At 40.4% G+C, this 17,499-nt stretch overlaps 1 protein-coding gene and 1 long non-coding RNA gene across 2 annotated transcripts in view; one reads left to right on the top strand and one right to left on the bottom strand.

The window, feature by feature from the left end:
- STPG2 (sperm tail PG-rich repeat containing 2) overlaps positions 1 to 5,613 on the bottom strand; it is a 543,661-nt gene extending 538,048 nt beyond the window's left edge. The window contains 1 exon segment of the mRNA XM_021008393.2: positions 5,120 to 5,613. Within this exon segment, the coding sequence (XP_020864052.1) occupies positions 5,120 to 5,228 (109 nt within the window). The 5' untranslated portion in view covers positions 5,229 to 5,613.
- On the top strand, positions 5,008 to 16,733 carry LOC144455121 (uncharacterized). The gene is made up of 3 exons (XR_013483791.1): positions 5,008 to 5,150; positions 15,636 to 15,776; positions 16,263 to 16,733. It is a non-coding gene; the product is annotated as an uncharacterized LOC144455121 (long non-coding RNA).
- Positions 16,734 to 17,499: the final 766 nt, after the last annotated feature.

The following is a 17,499-nucleotide window of genomic DNA, read 5'->3' as shown; positions in this document are numbered from 1 at the left end:
GGAAAATGTAAGGCACCTCATAACAAAAACAACTGTCTTGGAAAAAAGTTCAAGAGGTAAAAATTAAGAATCACTGGACCATGAAAGTCATAAGCAAAAAAAGAGCTCAGACATCATATTTCAATAAATCTTGAAAAGAAAACTGCTCAGATCTCTTAGAACCAAAGGGCAAAGTGAAACAAGAAAGGATCAACCAGTCACTTCCTGAAACCCCAAAATGACAGCTCACAGGAAAATCACAGCCAAAATCCAGAGCTTCCAGGTCAATGAAAAAATATTGCAAGTAGCCAGAAAGAAAAAAATCAAGTACTGAGGAGCCACAGTCAGGATCACATGACTCAGTGGATGGTGGTGGTTGTCCTTTGTGCTTGAAGAAGACCAAAATGACATCATTATGTTGGAGTCAGGGTACAGTGTGTTCAACTGTGGCTGATTAAACCAATATGGACTAGGAATGCTCTATCACAGGTTAGGCACAAACAGTCCACATGAATATTTGAAGTGGAGATATCTCTAAATTTATGCATTTCACGTTTCTCTTGAGCTACTTAATTTCTACTCTGTTCAGAAGCACAGTGCCTTCTTTGATGCAGGCATGGCATGCTGGGCAGTCCTGTGCCAGTGTCTCCCATGTCTCACAATTGATTCCAAAGTTCTTCAGAGAGGTCTTGAGAGAGTCCTTGTATTGCTTCTTCTGACCTCCATGTGAGTGTTTGCTTTGTGTGAGTTCCCTATAAAATAGTCTTTTAGGCAAGCCTATGTTTGACATTTGAACAACGTGGCCAGCCCATAAAAGTTGTGCTTTCTTGCAGCTGAGTTTAAATATTTGGCAGTTCAGCTTGAGAAACAACCTCAGTGTCCAGTACCTTATCTTGCCGGGTGATCTTCAGAATCTTCCTAAGACAATCCAAAGGGAAGCGATTCAATTTCCTGGCATGTCACTGGAATTTTGTCCAGGTTTCACAGGAATACAAATGAGGTCAGCACAATGGTTCTGTAGACCTTAGTTTGGCAGGCAGCCTAATACCTCTTCTCTCCCAAACTTCCCTTGGGAGCCTCTCAAACCTGAGCTAGCTCTGGCAATGCATGCATCAACCTCATTATCTATGTGTACATCCTTGGAAAGTATTCTATTAAGGTAAGTGACCTTATCCCCAGCATTCAAAATTTCTCCATTTGCTGTAATCGAGATGGTTCCATGTATGGAAGGTGCAGTGCAGGTTGGTAGAGAACCTCTGTTTTCTTGGTGTTAACTGCCAGGCCAAAATTAGCACAAGCAGCAGAGAATCAATTCATGCTCTGCTGCATCTCAGCCTAAGAGGCAAACAAAAAGTTACATACTAACCCTCCCTCCACTTTAATCTTGGTTTGCATCCTTTTCAAATTAAATAATTAGTCACTACAGTAGCTGACCTTGAGTCCATATCCCTCCTCCTTGACGGTGTATGATCCATCATGCTTTCAGTAAAAAATGAAACATGAATGAACGATAAAGGACTAAACAAGGATAAACTGCTTACATTCAAATATGGGGAGATGATACATGTGTTTGCTCTGGGCCCTATCATCAGGATCATAGAGGGAGTCCTATTAGATAAGGCCTGGGAGAGGTTCTGTTATGTCTTGATGATCTTGTGAAAAGAACTGGGAAAAGAATGGAAAGAGCTGGGAAAAGGAATACACCGAAGGGAGTAGAGAGAGGGAAAGGAAAGGAAGGTAGGGTGTGCAAGTAGACATCTATAACAACAGGGAAGAGGATGAAGGAGAGTGGCTGACACATGAACCTCATTCTCAACTGGTCAAAAAAAGGAATAACATATACAAACACATAGTTGGGTATAGAAATACATTTCACTCAACAAAGAATAGGAGAGAGGAGAGAAGGGAGTAGGAGAAATTAGAGGGAGGGTAGATTAAAAGAAGGATTAGTATTCAGCAAATAGTCTTAATGATTAAGGAAATTAGTATTCAGCAAAACAAATTTCAAGAATATACAAAAATATTCATGGCTCTTTTTGATGTGGAAAAGAATGAGAATCTGAAGGTGTGCCCATAAATTGGGGAATGGATACAAGTTATAGTACATAAATGTGATGGAATACTATTGTGCTGAACTCTTATCAGTATAATGACCAGGATATATGCTACTTACCTCCTGATAAAGAAGTGAAGGAGTCAATGCAGAATTAGATAAACACTTCTTTGGACATGGTCAATGTGAAAATTTGTTTTGATTGACTAAATGACTATGCATGTTTATAATGGATTTTCTTTTTACTGGGTCTCATTTGGCAAAGAGGAAAGCGGGAGATTTTAGCTCATTAAAACAAATAGAAAACAATAAATACAGGCAGACATAAATAGAAAATAGATAAATAGATAGCTGGATAGATGGACAGATGGATGGATGGATGTTGTTGTTGCTAGATAGACAGGTGAACAAAAGAGATCATTAGTAACTTTGCAAAGCTAGGTTTCACTTGCATGATAAGACGACAAGCCAGATTTCAGAGGGTTTAGAAAAGAGTGAGAGGAGAGGAATTGGAGGCATTGATTGTAGTATATAGCTTTCTCAAGGAACTTACAGAATGAGATGCCTGGCAAGGATAGTAGGATGATGTGACAGGTTTTTTTAAGGAGGGTGAAGACACATTTCTAAGATATATAGGGAACAGATTCAAACTTGTAAGAGCCATTCCCCAATGGATATATGGTCAAAGGAAAGTAAAGATTTTTTAGAGGAAGAAATTCAAACTATCAATAGCCATGTGAAAAAAAATGCTCTAAATTACTAACAGAGAAATGCAAGTTAAAACAACTCTGAGGCTCCAACACACACCCATCAGAAAAGCTAACAAGGCAAGAAAATGGCAAATGTTAGAGGAATTGTGGGGAAACAGGTACATTAATGTGTTGTTGGTGGAAGTGTGAATTGGTCCGGCCATTCTGAAAAGCAATTTGGAAAAATTCCCCATAAGTTAATCAACTGTGTATATTCTCCAACCCACTGAAACCAATATTAATTATACCCCAAATACATCAGAGAGAAAAAAGGGTCCATATGTACAAAATGACACCTCTTATTAGGTACAATTGGAATTGGAAACTGAAAGGGTGTCCATCAATTGGAGAATGGCTGAACAAGTTATGGTATATGAATGTGAGAGCATACTATTGTAGCATAAACGATAAAGGGAATGGTTTCAAAGAAACCTGGGGAGACTTGTATGAACTCTGCAGTATGCCAGAAGCACAATTTATAAAATACCATTATTGTTGTTTTCTGATTCTGATAATAATTCAGATAATTTTGAAATACTTTAGAGCTCTAATTGATGTAATGACCAACCATGATTCCAGAGGATTCATGATGAAGTATGCCATCCACCTCCTGACAGAGAGGGAGAAGGAGACTTTTTATTTTTTGACATGGCCAATGGGGGAACTTGTTTTGCTTGACCATGTTTGTAATGGGTTTTGTTTTTCTTTCTTTCTTAATAAGTGGAGGAGGGAGAAGGTGGGAGACAGAGAACACAGATTTTCACTGGTTAAAATTAGAAATCGAATTAAACTTCCAAAAAGGATAGGGAGACATGGACACATTTGTAGGCAGCACCAATAGATAGGAAAAGACTGAAGGTAAGAGGGTGGGATTGATTGGAGAAAAAGGGAGGATTTGCTAGAGACAACAGAAATGAAAAATCCTATGCCTCAAGAATAGTAACAACAATAATACCTCTTTTTAATAATGTTTTACAGTTTGGAAAGCATTTTCCTAAAGAGGGGAAAAAAATCTGTGAAAGAGCTCATGCAAATATTATTATCCCCACTGTACAAATGAGGAAACTGAGGCTCAAGAAGATTAAGCGACTTATCCGTGATCATAAAGATAGTGAATGGCAGAGTATGTAAAGATTATGCTATTAACTACCTCTTCAGCATCAGCTTTTTAAATCTATTCTTCCAAGGGTTGTAAAGTGTTTGTACTAATTCACCTATTCTTCACTTTACTCCCAGTTCACTCTTCTGTCTTTTCAACCTTCTCAACAGCTATCTTGCCTCCCCTAAGGATGAGTCAACCCTGAGGCCTGTTCAATGACTGGTAAGTCCCTACCTGAAAATGCCATATCTGAGGAGTGAACCAACTATCTACTAGTACCCTAAATAATAACATCAATACAATAATGTGGTACTTTAAGATTTGTGAAGCACTTTATATACATCATGTGTTCAATTTTGGACATTTCAAGTGTAAGATGTCTACCCGACATCCAGTCTGAGATGGGGCTTCCTGACTTAAGGCCCTGCACTCTATCCACAGTGACACCTGGCTGCCTCAAACATCAGCATTTTGTTGCTGGATTGAATTTATTGGAGCTGATAAGATCATCATGTTAAACAGTATAGAGAAAGAAGAGCTGAGGGCCCAGGACTGAACCCAGTTGGATACCCACAGTTAACAGGTCTAACCTGGATAAAGAGCTACTAAAGCAGACTAAGGAGCGGTCAGATAGGTAGGACAATAGGAAAAGTGGTGTCCCAAAAACCTAGCGGTAAGAAATTATCAAGGAGAGAAGGATGATCAGCACTGTCAAAGGCCGCTGCAAAGTCAAGAAGGACAAGGACTGAGAAAATGCTATTCGATTTGGCAATTAGTAACTTGGAGAGCTTTAAGGGAGCAAGTATTGGTATCTCATCAAGGAAAAGAGAAATGAGGATTAAGAAAAAGGCAAGAAGAACAAAGAAAGGCAGAGTGCCTAAAATATGGCAAAGTGAGTCAAAAAGCAACAGTTGGGCACAAGTACTATCGGCAGGTCAGGAAATCAAAATTCAGGACTGCTGCCTAATGTAGGAAATTTGGTCATCGTGTTTAAGACACATTGCATATTGCATTAAGGCAAAAGTTTTATTATTTTACTTTGCAATGATCTCATCTGCATTCTCTATGCCTTGTAGAACAGACAAGAGGGCAGTGCATGCACGGACGAGGTTTGGTCCCTGCAGGTATTCTTGTTAACTCAAAAGGCAGAGCACGTGCGCTCTGGGAGGGTAGGGGCGGTGTCACTCTGGGCCGAGAGGCGTGCTGCGGCCCCGCGGGGAGCCCTCCTCCGGCTCTTACCTGACGCCCCGTCCTTCTGCAAGGGCACCTGGTAGGAGCCGGGCCCCACGAGAACGTCGGTGCTGGTGGCGTTGGCCAGGGTTATCTCCCGAGGGGCTCGGTCGTACATACCGGCCCCCGGCGGCCCCTCCCCTGGGGAGGGCGGGGGCGGGGGAGGAGGGGAGAGGGCGGCGAACGCGGGCCTGAACCCGGGAGGAGGGTGGCCCTTGTCCCAGACCCCGGCCCGCCCCGCTCAGCCGGATGTGCACATTCCGCCCGAAGGCTTCCGCTTTCCACGGGGCGCACCAAAAGCCACCACCTCCCAATCCCAACAGCCCCGCGGGGGGCGAGCAGGGGAATCCCCGAAATCTCGTTTCCGGCCTCCCTCCCGACTTCCGGCCTTCGACGCTCCTCCCTACCCTCCTTCGGGCGGGAAGCGCGTGCCAGGAGATACCCGGAGGTTGAGGGGGAACGGAAAACGGGCGGGGTCAGGACCGGGCTCTTCCCCGCCAGCCCGCGCCCCCGGAAAGTGCGCATGCGTGCGAGCGCTCCCTCTGGCTCCCAGGAGGGTGCGCGCGTGCGCCAAGGCAGACGGTGCGCGCGCTGAGCTTCCCCGCGAGCACGCCCAACCGCCCTGCGCCAACAGGCGGCCGCCGCTCCCGCAGCTAGGCCAGGGCGTGCGGGGACATGAGAACCGCGACGGATCCCGCACCCTGAGCCTCCACCCAAAGGGGCGGGCTGGAGCAGCGACCAGGGGGCGGAAGGGCGGCCCCGAAGAGAGGGTCTCCCCAAGGGCACAGGAAGGGCCCAAGCCGAGGCCTCTTTCCTTTCCCTTCCCCCCCCCCACGTCGCCGCCACGAACGCGCTTGTGGCCCCTAAGGCCCTCGGATCACTCTCTCATGCCCTATCACCTCTGGCCCGAAGCGCCCCAGCGCCGGGAATGCCCACCTCCTCCTCTTACAATACCCCTATTATTTAAGGCCTCCCCCCACTTCCTGATCCTCTCAGCTGCTAAAAAGAATGCAAGCTTCCTGAGGGCAGGGACAGCCTCACTTTTGCATTTGCACGCCAGGTACATGGGGCGTAACTGGCAGTGTTTGCTGGTTGATCACCTCGTCAGAAGGGATCTGTTTGATGTGCCCTACGGTTTGTATCAGAACCCTGTCTTGCTGGGGATGCTGGTACTGCTGCGGCCTGGAGCATCAGGCCAGTTAGTAAAGACTCCCAGTGAAGGAGAAGCCACTGGCTTCCCCAGAAGCCCTTCTAATTTGGTTCTGTCACACCTAAATTTGCCACCGTACCTTCTACCCCTTTACTCCAAGTTTCTTCCCTTTCAGACTAGACTTGGTAAGTCATGCCTGATATAAATAAATGTAGAATATTTATTCTCCATCATCTCCCCAGCTGCCTTGCCAGAATAGTAATATACCAACTGCACCGATTCTCACTAGTGATTTCATATTAATATTGGACAATATCTAGCATATACACTGCACTTTAAAGTTTGGGAAACTCTTCGCATGTATTATCTCAGCTAATCCTTACAACTCTATGAAGAAATATTCTTATCCCCACTTTACAAATGAGGAAATTGAGGCGGAGAGAGATTATGTGATTTTCACATCACACCTAATGTCTGAGACAGATTTGGTCGCTGCTCTTCCCAACTCCAAGTTCCATTTTTCAGCCTTCATGTCACCTAGCTACCTCTGGTTAGACTTGAGTAGCTAGAATATTAGAAACCCAGTTTTATTGCTAAGATAGCTAACTAGCGGTCACATAGGTAACGTAGAAAAAATGTTGAGTAAAAGAACTACTGTCCAACTCACGTAGTTTTGTATTGCTCTCAAATTGTTGGGTAGATCTATTCCAGGTCAATGGAGTAATGATTTGGACTTGGAACCAAGATGTGGGAGTAGACAGTTATAAAATGACATTGCAAGAAGTTCCATGTATTCTTATTGAAGTCCGATTGAGACAAATAAGCAGAATACCAGATACTCTTCAAGAGAAGTCCTACAATATTATTCTCAAGAAGCTAAACAGCAAACTAGAAATTGCACATATAACTTGGGTAAGCACACATCCTCAAAAGATGAATGTCATTGTTCAAGTTTCTTCCTAATTTCAAGGCCACCCCTAAGTTATAAAAGAATGTTGCATCACATCCCATTCCAGGGTCCTGACTGATGTTGTGTTGATGCAGATAGTTAGAATGTGAAATCTGAAGAAACTCAATATTCTTTACCTGAAAAGCTAGCTAGCTAGCATGTAAATATTATGAATATAATAATCAGAATCCCCACAAGTTAACTCACATGGGTTTGTTTTGCTCTAAAACAATTTCTAAGCAATTCAGTGAAATGTTCATATCCAGAACCAAGATTCACATGTAGAACAGACAAGCGCTAGTGAGTCATTACTGGTGTTGAATGGATTCTAGTAGCTAGGAAATCTATCTGGATGGATATTAACTGAAAGAATATTTTGTCAAAGGAAATAATCTACCTCCAATTTGTTTTCTTTAGATGTAAATATCTAAATGCTCAAGGAAATTATGATCATAAAATAATATTACATTGAAAAGAAATAACTAGACTACTAGAAAAATACCTGGAGAAGCTCATTAATATTAGGAACCTAAGAGATTCCTGATCCAGTGGTTCTCTGGATGGAGGCAAATTGCCCAGATCTCTCCTATCAAAAACCTGAAATTTGCACCAGAAAGAATAATGATGAAGAAATCCAAGGAGAAACTACAGTAAGTGATTTCTTCCACCCTGGATAGCACAAAAAGTCAGCCAAAAGTTCACGGACAATAAAAGAGGGGAGTTCAAATAAAGCCAGTGCCAGCATAGGCAAACTAGCTAGTACCTTCCCAGCCTGATAAGAAATGAGCCAGAGACACAGGCAAATTGCAAGGCTTTGTGTTGTGGAAGGCAACAAGAGCAGAAGGTTCCTCTGAGAAAGCCCCAAGGTGGGCAGAATCCCCAAGGTGGTTGGAAACTCATAGCAGGAAAGCCACCAGGAGTGAGGGTGACCAACAAACACCTGGAAATACAGACTGGGAGAGTTGAGGAGCCCAGGGAGTCTTGAGAACCCTTGCAGTCATGACATAGGGCTCTGAAGATAGATGCTCTGAAAGTCAGCCAGACCACAGGAGGTGGAAATCAGCCTAAGAATCCAGTGACCTAGGGCTAAACCAATCCAGGCCAACTATACCACCCACAAGCACATCTGGGGATGGAACCTGGCCCCAGCAAAAGTCCCAATTGAAGTACTAAAGCTGGAGAAATAATAAACCAAAGAAGATACTGACCAGAATAAAAAATTACTGTAGATCTAGAGATGCCCAAAAATCTAGCCTAGAAGTCAGTAAACATTAATCATCTACTATCTGCTAAGCACTATTCTAAGTGCTAGAAATTTAAAAAAAATAGTGAGCTTACACTCTAATGGGGAAGACAAAAGGAAGGAGAAAGTAACTACATAACTGCATGCATGAGACTCAAAGAAAAAAAATGGAGTTTCCACAGACTACATAAGTATCTAGACAAAATGAAGCAGGAAATAAAAAGTAAAATCTCTGAAGGAAAGAATTGGAAGGAGAATAAATATCTTAGGGGAAAAAAATTGGCAAATCTTACACATGTAACAGACTCATTATAACCTACAATAGACCAAATAGAAATCCCTGAGATAGCAAGAAATATTAGAACCCAATCAAAATTTTTTTAAATGGGAGAACATAAGATATAATATCAAAAACAACCTAGAAAACAAGTCAAAACTCCATGAAAACCATAATTTTTTTGAAAAAGCCTGGATTCTATAGTTTAAGAAATTATCAATGAAAACTGACTAGATCTTTTAAAACCAGTGGGCAAAATACTTATAGAAAGATCCATAAATCATATCCTGAAAGAAACTCAAAAAAGAAAAAGTCCAAGAATATCATAGCCAGGGGGCAGCTAGGTGGTGCAGTAGACAGAGGTCCAGCCTTGGAGTCAGGAGGACCTGAGTGCAAATATAGCCTCTGACACTTGACACTTACTAGCTGTGTGACCCCGGCCAAGTTACTTAATCTTGACTGCCTCAACAAAAAGAAAAAACAAAATATCATAGCTAAAATCCAAAGCTTCCATATCAAAGGAAAATATTGCAAGCATCCAAAAACAAAGAATTTAAGCACTGAGTGCTTAAGACCTACAGCTTCTACTATGAATGAGAGGAAATCTTGGAATACAGTATTCCAAAAGATAAAAAGGCTTACAATCAAGAAAAACTTGTCTGCAAAGCTGAGTAATTATAATCCCACAGATGGGTACCATTGGTGGAATAGAGGACTTTAAAGCATTTCTGATTAAAAAATCAGAACAGTATGGATTTTGAAATACAGCATGTCAAAAAAAAGCCTTCATCAGTCTCCTAACTTTATTATTTAAATATTATTTAATAAATTTTATTATATTATTAAAACCTAACTCTCCCAACATAGTCTTTACCCTGATACCACCACCAATTTGTCTTTCAATTTTATAGCACTTCAAGTTTATTCTTTGTTTTCTTGACCTAGTTGTAAAAGTATAAATTGGTCACTTATACTTCAAAAACAAGGCTCTAAGATTTGCTTGAGTGTCCATGATTTCCCCCCTTTTCCAAAGTAATAAAAATGTCTTGACTAATCCAGGAAAACTGGGAGTATCAAATTAATTCTTAGAAACACAGACTTCACACTTGTCTCTTATTTGGTCTCTTTGCCTCTAGTCTCTTCCCTTTCTAATCTGTCATCTGCATGTGTGCCGAATTGGTACGTTGGTATTCCTAAAACAGAACTGTTCATGGCTCCACTTGTGTGTGTGTGTGTGTATTTATGTCTCCACTCAAATCTCTCTAAATATAGATAGAGATATATATGTGTATGTACATACATATATATGTATGTGTGTGTATATATACATATGCATATATATGTGTATGTATATGTATATATATATCCCTCTTGTCTAAAATGCAAACTGTCTTGCATGGAATTTAAAGCCTTCCACAATCTGGCTCCCATCTGCCTGTCCAGATTTGTTTCACATTATTCCTCTTTGTGTACCATCATATCCAATCAAATTGCCCTGCTGTATATGGTTACTGTTGCTTTACACAAATAGTTCTCTGTATTTGTAATACTTTTTCTCTTCACCTCCACCTTATGTAATCTCTGGCTTCTTTCAAAGAACAGCTCTAATATCAACTCTTAAACAAAACTTTTCCTGATCTTTTCAATTATTAGCATTTTTTGCCTGCCCAAAATTATTTTGTATTGCTTTCTATGTAATAAGCACTGGACTTGGAGTCAGTCAGAAAGACCAGAATTCTGAGCCTGCCTCAGACAGTTACTAGCTGTGTGAACCTTAGCAAGTAATTTAACCTCTCTGGCCTCAGTTTCCTCATCTGTAAAACTGGAATAGAAGAGCCTACCTCACAGGGTTATTGTGAAAAGCACATGAGATGATGGTATATAAAGCATTTTGCCACTCTTAAATACTCACTATTATATGTTTTATATTTACCTACTTGTGTCTGCCCTGTATTCTCCCTGCCTAGAAAAATGTAAGCTCCCTAAGGGCAGAGACTTAGAACAGTGCCTTGCACATAGTAGGTACTTAATAAATATTTGCTAAATCTAACTGAATTCCGTTCTTACAAGAAAGAATTCAATTTTTGATTTTTCCTAGTTCTCCAAATCATCAATTGACACTATTGTGATAATATTATTGTATTGGTTTGTTCAATTTGGCTAACTATAATACTGTGTTAGGATGATTAGGATGTTTACATTTCCTCTGTGTGTGTGTGTGTGTGTGTGTGTGTGTGTGTACCTAAGAACTGTTTTTAAAAATCTAATCAACAAAGGTGTTCATTTCAGCACAGGGCACTAGATGGCACAATTTCACCAGTTTTCTCACTTACAAAAGCAATCACTGTTACCATAAATGTATAATGTCAAGGGAAATTTATTGCTATTTGACATCTAAGAATTGCCAATGTCAAAAATTATCATTTGTGTAAGTTTAGGAAAATCATAGCTTATAATAATAGAGTCGAGGTCTTATATTTTATGCCTTCATTCATAGGCAATGATGGCATCCATACCAAAGAATTTTAAGGTTTATAGAAAGAATAGGTTAATTTTTTATTAACCATAGTTTTTTAAAAATACTATACAACCAGTACAAAAATATAGCATGACAAAGATTTTTTTACATGCTGAATTTTATAAATCAAACATTGCTCATACTATTAATTTGACTTTGATTTTCTTAAAGAATAATCAGGAAAGTAAACTCTTTATCATTCATATTCTTTCCCTTTATTTTTCTTTAAGCATTAAATTTCAGAACAATTTTAAGCACTTATGTCATCTACTAGCATGACACTATACAATTGTCTTACGAGCATAATCCTTAGAAACCTTTATTAGATCAAGAGGATTTGACGGGGAGGGGACATTGCAGTATAGGAGGGCAGCTAGGTGGAAACAGTGGATAGAGTGATGGGCCTAGAGTCAGAAAGACGAGTTCAAATCTAGCCTCAGATGTTAGTTATGATCCTGGATAGATCACTTAGCCCTGTTTGCCTCATTTTTTTCATTTGTAAAATGAGCAGGAGAAGGTAATAGCAAACCACTCCAGTATCTTTGCCAAGAAAACCCCAACTGAGATCACAAAGAGTAGGACACAATTGAAAAAATGACTCAAAAACAAAAACAGCATAGTGATAGGACACTGAACTTGGAGTTATTAAGATTTAGATTTGAATCCTATGTGAGACCTCGATAGCTATGTCATTCTGGAGTAATTATTTGACTTCTCCAAACCTCAGTCTCCTCATCTTTAAAGTGAAGGCAAGGGAGTCAGACCCATCTGAAGTCCCTTCCAGCTCAAGATCTATGGTCCTATAAACTTTAGATGATTTTCTCATTTCTCTTAGCTCATAAACCTATAAAAATATACTTGGCAACCAATCTCCTCTCACCCCACCCCAGATCAGTATACAAAAGCCAGCTCCCCATTCCCAAGGCTGTAGTTCACAATATTACAGAACACTTTATTAAATGATGGAGGAAAACAGAAGAGTCTTTTGAATGCCTAGCCATTAATTCCAAAAAAATACACAAATTCCAAGAGTCATTTGCAGTCCCAAACATGAAAACTCCTCTGAACAAGACCCTTACATAAATTTTTGTTCACCTGCTGATCAAAGTGGGATGGGCTGTAATGACTTGTTTATTTTCTTAATTGAAATTTTTTCAGTTAACAAAACTCTATTTTCTCTCCCTCCTAACCCCACTTGCTGAAAATGAAAAATAGAAAGAAATCCTCATACTAAATATGATTAGTTAAAACAAACTAAAAAGTAGAGGTAACATCCTCAGCCCCACCAAGGGCTAAACTGAAAAGAAGCAGCAAAAGAGGAGCAATGGATGGTCAGAAAGAGAAGGAAGAGATTTCATTCTGCCATAAGGTCCAAGCAGGTGCCTTGGAATAAAGAACACAGGCTAAAGCTGCTGGTTGTAATTGCCTTTTCAAGGACTAAAAGAAGTTCCATAAATCCACTCTTTCCTCAACATCCCCTCCTGTGTCTGTCTATACTCTTTTCTGGTTTCTTCTTATCTAGGCTGTTTCCCTTATCCTGATTCTGCTTCATATAAAAAAACCCATAATCATAAGGATTTTAGTGCATTTCTATAACTTTAATCCATTCCAGAAAAGGGGGAAAGGAAGAAGCCATGGGTTAGCTGGAAATATACAAAATTTAAATTACAGCAGAGAGCTAAAACCTTTGTCCAGGTTAGGAATTCTCCTAATTGGGAGTGGGGGGGTTGGGGAATGACTCAGAGGTATTATGGTTTATTAATAACTTCTTATATAATACCAACTTCATAAGAGAAAGGAATCACATGGCTCTGATGACCATTTCTTCTAGGTTAAAGTGAGCTAAACCTTATAAGGTACAGCTTATGACATCTCCAGCCGTGGGGGGTGTAGGTGAGCAGAGTGGAAAGGGAAGTGATGAAGGAAGTCACACCCTGAGCTAGCCCCTAGGAAGAAAATGGACATAGGCAAGGCCTGGGGGGAAGCAGGAGGACAGGGGATGGCGTCCTGCAATTCTCCCCTTTCCAGAAGGAAGGGGGAAGTAGAATGGAAAAAGGATGGGATATCCCATCTAACCTTCTCTGTGATACCTACAGGTTACACTGTCCAAGAAATAGGTGCTTGGGAAGAAATAGGAAAGTGATACATTGGGAAATTAAGATGAAGAAAAAATCAAAAAATAGAACTTTTTAACATAGATGTTTAATATGTCCCCATATGGCTCTTTTAATGAATTTTCCCATAGAAAGTCCAGAAAAGTGATAAGGCATAGCAGAAATAACACAGTGGGTAAGTCTGGGGCCTGCCTTATGTGAATGCTGGGTTTACAAGCTGGTCCTTGGGGCACAGTTATGCTTACTCTGAGGAAAGAATAACCAGGTCTCTCTGGTAGCAGTTGCACAGACTGCCAGAAGCAGCAGGAACATTTTCTTATTCAGCCAAATATAAATCGTGAAGAGAGAAAATGGAGAGGGGGTGAAAAGGGAACAGAGCCTCATATGTTCCTGTGCCCAGAAGGCTCCATTCTAGTGACTTCCTAAACTCAATGGGAATAATTAAATTAAATATTCCAGTTCTACTTCTAACTAGACAATATTGATATTGTACTCCTGATGTTAATAATAATCTAAGTACATTAATGTAGAACAATGTTTACGTTGTGGCCATGTAATTCATAAAGCATTAAACAAAAACAGATCAAGCATTTTGTATGGCATTGAGGAGAACAATATTTCATTGAATGATAATGAAAGTGTTTGTTTCCCAAAGGGAAAAAAAGTAAGATACAGAGCATCCAGTAGCTCATCTATATGTAAACCGCTAAACAAATGACCAAGTTCAAAAAGGTGTTAAAGTCAACATTGCTTTATGTTAGAGATGTGTTCTTTGAAAGTAGTATTTTCTGGGGCGCTAGGTGGTGCAGTGGATAGAGCACCGGCCCTGAAGTCAGAAGGCTCTGAGTTCAAATCCAGTCTCAGACCAAACACTTGACACTTACCAGCTGTGTGACCCTGGGCAAGTCACTTAACCCCAACTGCCTTAAAAAAGAAAAAAAGTAATTTCTAAAATTTGGGAAGGAAGCATTATGTATAGGTGTAAATGGGGTGGTTGGTCTCTGGACAATTGATTTCTCCTGTACACTACCCTCCAAGCTAGATGATATAGTTACAGAAAGTAGTAAGACAGATAAAGGGGATGTTAAACAAGAGTTTAACCCTTTATGAAGCGTGAAAAGGTTTTCTTTGATGGAATATGACAGGGCAAAGACTGACCTTTCCTTGATGTCCCTAAAAAGACAAGAGTTGTTTAAAGAAACTACATAGGAAAATTTTAAAAGCCATATATAGAAGATGAAGGAGGTAGCTAGGTGGCTCAGTAGATACAGCCCTAGACCTGGAGATAGGAAGACCTGAGTTCAAACCCAGCCTGGGACACTTAACTAGCTACGTGACTCTTAACCTCTGTTTGTCTTAATCCATTGGAGAAGGAAATGGCAAACCATTCCACACCAATCTTTGCCAAGAAAACCCTTGGATGGTAACAGTGTGCCATGGTCCACAGGGTCATGAATAGTTGGACATGACTGAATACCTGAATGACAATGGAAGATGGCAGGTAGGGAACAAAACAGGTTATAAGAATACTGTCAGAGTGCTTGAGCTTAGAATGAGCTAAGGCTAGAGAAGACAGCAATTGACAACAAAAAGGTTTTTTGTTTGGGGAAATGACTTAAGCTCTACTGGGGAAAAAGAGGGAGCACAAAGAAGAAATAGGAGCATTGCTCAGTTTGGGTAGGATTATGTTAACTGATGAAGGAAAAAGCTAGAGCCCTTCCATTCTTATGCTTCTGTTATCCCTGTTATCCCTGTTATCCCTTACAGAATGATCTTTGAACTATAAGGAACAGGCGGGGGTGGGGATGAGGGGTAGGGAGTAGGGGATGGCTAAAAGGCAATTTAATTCAACAATTTATTAATTTGTTAAGTTTATTTATTAATTGCCTACTATGTATAAGACACTGTGCTAGATGCTAGGGATAAAGAGACAAGAATAAAACAGTCCCTGACTCTGAGAAACTTACACTCTACTGAAGAGATACATGTGCTCATGTAAGTATACATGAAGTAGATGCAAATTAATATGATAGCATGTTCCATGGGAGGCAGAGGAGAGGGTTAGGTGAGGGAGAGAGAAGAGAAGGACCCCACTAAAAACATAAAGTAATTTCAAGAGTGTGAGTGTTAATTGCTTGAGGGTAGCAAAAAAATAACGGTTGATTCACAAGGGACAGTGATTCAAAAGACTTCAGAAGAGATACCAACTGCTGTTGGCTGGAGGGGGCTGACCTAGACTCCCAACCTTCTCCCTCCTCCCTGTCTTTGGTAAAGGAGCAACTGGGCAGAAGACTAGAAGCCCAGCAAGCAAGAAGAAGGGGGAAGGACATCATACTGAGCAGGAGATACGGGTGTTGGGCCATGCAGAACAGATGGGAGGTTGCAAGCAGCTTCAAGGAATCCTGAGCCAAAATGGTGAGTATAATTCAAGCGTCTATGTCTTGGTAAACTCCATAGTGTTGATACAATTCAGACTGGAAAGAGAGCCCTTCCTTCTACCTTCCCCTTTACTTCTCTCTGGAGAGGATAAAATGCATTATGGGTTATATATTTATTTTAAATACCCTGGTTCCCTCTGGCTTTGGAAAATATTAACCTCTAAAAGTTCACTTTGTTTCTTATGCTGGGAAATGTGATTAAGGCTCAACAAATCCAATGCTGTGTGTTGTATTTGAGTTCACGTTTATAGATATATGGTCAGAGGGAGAGAGAAGGAGGGCCAGTTCTTCTTTCCTGAGAAAACCAATATCTTACTTGAAATAGGCCTGGGACTTAGGAGTCATATTTTTAGAGGGGTTAGGAGAAAGTTAGATTGGAGTATGATGGGAACTTTTGTGAGCTGGTATGTGCACGGCCAACAGAGAGCAAAGCACAAGCCTTTCTCTTTTCCTTTGTCCCTAGAAACTGCCCTTCTTCAAACAAGGAGTTAAGAAGGAAACCACAACCCCCATCGAAGGAATGGGGAGTGAGTTGCTTAAGAAAGGAAAGCCATATCCCTGAAGGGGTTTAAGCTGCTAGAGAAACTCTGCCCACAAGAAAGGAGGGGGAAATCATGTGGTCTGGGTGTGCTCAAACAGGTCCTCTGGCTTAGGGAATGACTGATAGCACAATATGCCCAGCGCCTCTGGACCATCTGCTGCTTACATAAGGAGATAGTAAGAGAGAACCTCGATGCCCTTGATGAGGTCAAGTTACCTGCCCAAAAGGAGCTACATCCTTAAGTACTGATTGCTGAGTCACCGTCAGTCACCTTTGAAAGCTCACGAGAAATAGGATAAAAGCTTCAGGATGGGAAAAGGGCAAATGTCCCAATTTAAAACAAGAGAGAAGAAGAAGAAGAAGAAGAAGAAGAAGAAGAAGAAGAAGAAGAAGAAGAAGAAGAAGAGAAGAAGAAGAAGAAGAAGAGGAAGAGAAGAAGAGGAAGAAGAGGAAGAGGAAGAAGAAGACGAGAAGAGGAAGAAGAAGAAGAAGAGAAGAAGAAGAAGAAGAGGAAGAAGAGGAAGAAGAAGAAGAAGAAGAAGAGGAAGAAGAAGAAGAAGAAGAAGACGAGGAAGAAGAAGACAAAGAAGAAGAGGAAGAAGAAGAAGAAGACAGCAACAGAGTCTACATATAATCTAGTGAGCTTGACTATTATTTCTAGCAAAATTCTAAAACTATGACTGTTCAGTTTATATGGTCTGGAGGACTAACCAAGCCTCTTATGAGTCACCCCACCACAGCCTATCACTTGACTCATTGCTATATAATTAGTTTTATACTCTAAAGCTCTATAGTGATGTAGGAGTATGTTGTGATCATTTATTTCTCATTAATGGATTTGTAATCTCTATCTCATTAAATAATTAGCTTAAACTCCGACTCCACTTCTTAAATTATTTGATGAAGTAGAGAACCCTCCAGTCCCAATACTACCTATTTCTTTATCTATACTTAAATAAATAAAATTACTGTACATGTATATATAATTCACTAGTGAAATTGATAATAAATGAAGGCATATATGACTACAGTATTTTGGCAACAACCTATGTCACAACCACAATCACTTCAGGAAAGTTGACTCTTCTTCACTTGTCTGGAACTAAATCTCAAATCATCCAACTCATTCTAGATAGTAATTAAAATCACTTAAACACAA

Source organism: Phascolarctos cinereus, unplaced genomic scaffold, assembly GCF_003287225.1.
Source record: "Phascolarctos cinereus isolate Bilbo 61053 unplaced genomic scaffold, phaCin_HiC Scaffold_9;HRSCAF=440, whole genome shotgun sequence".
Classification (NCBI taxonomy): Eukaryota; Metazoa; Chordata; class Mammalia; order Diprotodontia; family Phascolarctidae; genus Phascolarctos; species Phascolarctos cinereus.
This window is presented reverse-complemented; position numbering and strand designations above follow the sequence as displayed.